Raw genomic sequence first — 4,539 nt, 5'->3', positions numbered from 1 at the left:
TCCCAGGGGCTGGGACCCCTTACCTGTCACGTCGGCCGATGGAAAATTTCACTTTCGACTCAACAAAATAAGACCCCAGATCTGAGAGCTGGCAGTAAGCCCCTCTCGGCGACAACTAGGAACCCCGCAAGCCGAAACGCGCAATCAGATCCGCTCCAGCCTGCAGGGCTCGGCTTCGACCACGTGGGTGGCTGCGGCCAGCAGGAAAGATCCGCGGAGGGCGGGAGTGGGAGGCGTGTCCCTGCGGCAGGAGGCGGGGCCTGAGCGGTGGGCGGGGCCTTCGGCGGAACCGGGCTCCAGGGTTCCTCTCGCCTTCTCTCCCCTTTTGCCTTCGCCCTTCGAGCCGCCACGTAATGCCACGTCCCCGCGCATGCGCATGTTGGCCAGTGGTGGCGGCTGTTTCCGGCCTTAGGGGGCTGGAGCGGCCGCCGAGCAGAAGACAGAGGTGGCGGCGGCCGGGGAACGGCGAGTGAGGGCTTGGGGGCCAGGCCCTGCGGAGGCCGGGGGAAGTGGTCTTCTTTTCGTCCCGTAAGGAGCCGGTAAAGCCGGTAGCTGAGCTGCAAGATGAATTTCCTCCGCGGGGTCATGGGGGGTCAGAGTGCCGGACCCCAGCACACAGAAGCTGAGACGGTGAGAGGACCGCGGGGTCCGCGACTTGGGAAGGGTCAGGGGAGGGACGGGGACGGAGGAGTTGGGGGCCCAGAGGTCACCTCTCGCGCCCCATCACGAGTTGGGGATCCACATGCCGCCTTTCCCTTTGCCTGCCTTCCTCTCCTGAAACCGCTGTTATTCCTTCATGCCCCCGGCGCGGTCCCACCGCGGCGGCTCGGCCGGGAAGACTGCAGCCGCTCCGCAGGCCCCGCAGCTCAGGGCGAGGACAGTGGTCTGCGAGTGGTACCGCTCCTGAAGGGACGGTACCGCGCAGAGGTGGCCCGACCTGTCTCCCACGCCCCTCAGGGCCGCGGACTGCTCCCCACTCCTCCCTCCTTGCCTTTCGCCCGTGTCTCCACTGGCCGAGAGGAGTCCAGTGAAGTCCTGCTTCCTCTCTCGTAGTCTGAAACCCAGGCTTTGGGGAAGATTGCGAGGTTTAAAACCCAGCTGTTTAAAACCCGTGTGGCTAAGAATAAAACGATATTCTTTGGGGCACAAAGCCACCTGCTCCTGTCCCATCAACTGGAAGGACGGTCGCTCTGCTGGTTTTATTAGTTCAGACCCCGCTTTTTGGGCTCACGCAAATACATGTCATTTGGCAAAAACCTAGTTGGAATCTTTCGCGCTCTGGGGAGACGTCTCCCGCTTTCCGCCTGAATGACACGATTTGCAATGTCATTTAAAAAAATTGTTAGCTACTGAAAACAGTATTTGATAGTTGCTTAGATTTTAGGTTTAGGATAAACTTACTTTGAAGTTTGCTTAGTGTCTAACGGAACTAAGGGCATAAGATTTTTTTTAAAAAATAAACTTTTTATTTGAGAATAATTTTAGATTACATCACAGTTACCAGGTATGACGTTTTAAAGGTAAACTTCGGATAGTAGTCATGGACATAACTTTGTTACTGGGAACCTGAAGTTAAAAACTTTTTATTTGAGAATAATTTTAGATTACATCACCATGAACGGGTATGACTTTGTAAAGGTAAACTTTGGGTAGTATTCGTAGACATAACTTTGTTACTGGGAACCTGAAGGGTCATAATAGTACCTCGAGCTCCTTAAGGACGGTACTGAGCTCTTTATATTCCACGTTCTCCTTTAATCCCTAACTACTCTGCAAAATAAGTGATAGTATCCTCACTTTACAAATGAAGAAGTAAGGCTCAGAGAGGTGAAGTAACTTGACTAAGGTCACATTGCTAGTCATAGAGCCAAGATTCAGCCTAGGTGTGCCTTACTTTAAAGCTGATGCCCATATTTCAGTGCTTATCTGGGAATTTGGGAAATTTATATAATATTATTAAAATTAACTATACAAGTCTAGGTTAGAATTGTTTAAAGCAGAAGTTTAAATCTGATGACTGTTTCCCTCATTTGAAAATCAAGGTACCTCTTTCACACACAAACACCACACACAATATTGGCTTCACTTGTGCATTCCCACTTGGGACCAGGGCAGCCAAGTGACCCTGTTAGAAGACCATGTTCTCTCCAGATTACCATAATCACAGCCCACATCTTCAGTTCTTGTTCATTTATTTTGTCTGATATTAGTGTTTGAGCCACCAGGTTTTGAAGTATGGTTTATTAGAACTTGCTTTGGAGTTAAACCTTGATTTGACTCCTGGCATTACAACCCCTGATTGGATTGGACAGGCAAGAGTTGGCTAATACCCTCTAAGTAAAATGAGGAAAGTGCCTACTCTTCAGGATGTAGTGAGGATTAAGTGAAATAAGAAATAGAAAGAGCCTGGCACTTAGTAGATGCTCAATAAAGGGTAGATTTTACTGTGTGTGGTTTAGAGGAAGAATACCCCTTCTTTTTTTTTTTTTATTTTTGTTATAGTTGGCCTTGTCACAGTGACTTCTCTAGAAAAGACGATAGAATTTATCACGGAGTGTAGGATTTTAAAGCTGGAAAGCCCCTCGTAGTTCGTCTTCATTTTACAGGCACAGAACACTAAAGCAGCTTGTATAGTATTACAGAGTTGAAATTAGAGCATTTTGATCTTGCCACTGGGAATGGAACAACATAGTTTTTATATCATTTCAAAATGAAGTTTGAGTATCACTTCTGTATGTTGTATATATAAACTGAAAAGAAAGTTGTTCTTGCCTAACTTTGGAAACTTGTAAAAGTAATTTGTCTTCTGAAATTTTCCAAAATACTTTATCATCTGAAAAGAATTCATTTACTCTGAATTACAGTATGAATAAAACTTGTTTCACCATCTTATTCCATCAGGAAGTACGACAGGTATGAGGGATCATGGGTCACTAATTTAGAAGTATTTATAAAGCATCATTGGAGTGTGTAGTACAGTATTAGATGTTTTAATTGGTAATTTGATCCGGCCTGGATATTTGAGTTACCAGAGCTTGGAACCTGTAACTTCTATATTATCATTTAGTATTTTGTATTTTTTCCCATTTCTGTAAAATTAAGTTTTTTTCATTGTGGTTTTCCATCTTTTTTGCTTTTCTCATTTTTTTCCTCTTTTCTTTGTCTAAATTCTACTTGTCCTTCAAATTCATCATCAGTATCTTCCCTGATCTGCACCCCCCACTTCTTTCCCCTACCACACTCACTCTTTCCCCTCTGAGTAATTTTGTATTTTAACTAGACTGCATTTCTTATGCTTTCTACCATACACATATATATCTTATTCCTTCTAGACTTTTAAAGTGTCTGTAGGGCAAGGTTCATATGTATTTTAATCTGTAGTAGTAGATGCTCAATAAATACTTCTAAAATGAATTAATTATAGTTTTATTTGAAAGAAATCACAGATCTGAAATCATAGCAACTTACAAATTATTAGGACTAAAACAATACTTTTTAAAGACTAGGAATCAGAGTTCTCAAACAATTGAAGTCAGTTGCTTCAAACTTTTTTCTTAAGGGATTTTTTTCAGGTTTATTAAATGCTTTGACTACTTTTTTGCCTTTTCTTGTTGAACTTAACCATCTTCTGAAGTGTGCGAGTAATATTGATTGTACAGTACCTAGCTTTTCACACTCTTAGAGTAACTTTGGACTGGTATTAAGATGTTCTTCAGAATCAGTCGAGTAGTAAATATTTGTATCATAGGATAGTCAATAATTCTAAAGTACTCAATATTTTAAATTCAGAATTTCATCCACATTAAACTTAGAGTCATGTGCTTTAAAATTTGATTTCTCTTTTTTATTTAAGATAGAGAAAGACACTGATTTCTGATGATCAACACCTCCTCAGGCTTGACATAATTCGCTCAGTGCAAATACTATAAACACTGTTATAGTAAAAATTCCATTCATGCTTTTGTTTTTTGTGTTTTTTTTTTTTCTAGACCACCAGGGACTACTCATGTAGTTGTACATCTACCTTCCAACTAGTACCTTTTTTAAAGCTAGGTTCTTAAAAAATGCCAAAAGAAGTGTTAACTACATTTGATGATTAATCATAGGGGTGTTTTCTGTTCTCAAGTTGGATCCTGAGGCATGAAGGTTGCTAAAGTCCAAAAAAAGTATACAGACTTCTACACTGTTATGGTGTCTCTTTTTAGATCATGCTTTGATCAGCTAGCTGAGAAAGCATAAGGGCTAACAGTATAGACACAGCCATACTTTCTTTTAATAAAAATCGTTATTAAGCAGTGTGGGCTTAAATTTAGTCCTAGTTTTGGTTTGGTCAAGCACATTTTATACCGCGTTACTATAAATGTGTAGGCCGAAACTCCAATTTGGGTTGATGTTTCATATTCTACATTAATAACCAGGTCAATGTCATAACTGGAAATGTGTTTTCTCTCTTGGCATGTCTTGCAATAACAGTGTCAGAGAAAACCATAATAATTTGTTTTGATCACTTCTATATCCAAGCAAAGATGTCTTTTATAC

At 42.2% G+C, this 4,539-nt stretch overlaps 1 protein-coding gene across 2 annotated transcripts in view; it reads left to right on the top strand.

Moving 5' to 3' along the window:
* The first annotated feature begins 264 nt into the window (after positions 1-264).
* The window catches only part of USO1 (USO1 vesicle transport factor), a 111,197-nt gene continuing 106,922 nt past the window's right edge, over positions 265-4,539 (top strand). The window contains exon 1 of one of the 2 annotated variants that reach the window (XM_012650985.1): positions 265-630. In XM_012650985.1, the coding sequence (XP_012506439.1) occupies positions 565-630 (66 nt within the window). In that variant the 5' untranslated portion in view covers positions 265-564. The remainder of the gene's footprint in view (positions 631-4,539) is intronic. The other variant, XM_012650984.1, reaches the window with a different exon arrangement.

This window comes from Propithecus coquereli, unplaced genomic scaffold (genome assembly GCF_000956105.1).
Source record: "Propithecus coquereli isolate 6110/MARCELLA unplaced genomic scaffold, Pcoq_1.0 Scaffold343, whole genome shotgun sequence".
Lineage (NCBI taxonomy): Eukaryota > Metazoa > Chordata > Mammalia > Primates > Indriidae > Propithecus > Propithecus coquereli.
The sequence above is the reverse complement of the archived record's forward strand: the minus strand, read 5'-3'. Positions and strand labels throughout refer to the sequence as shown.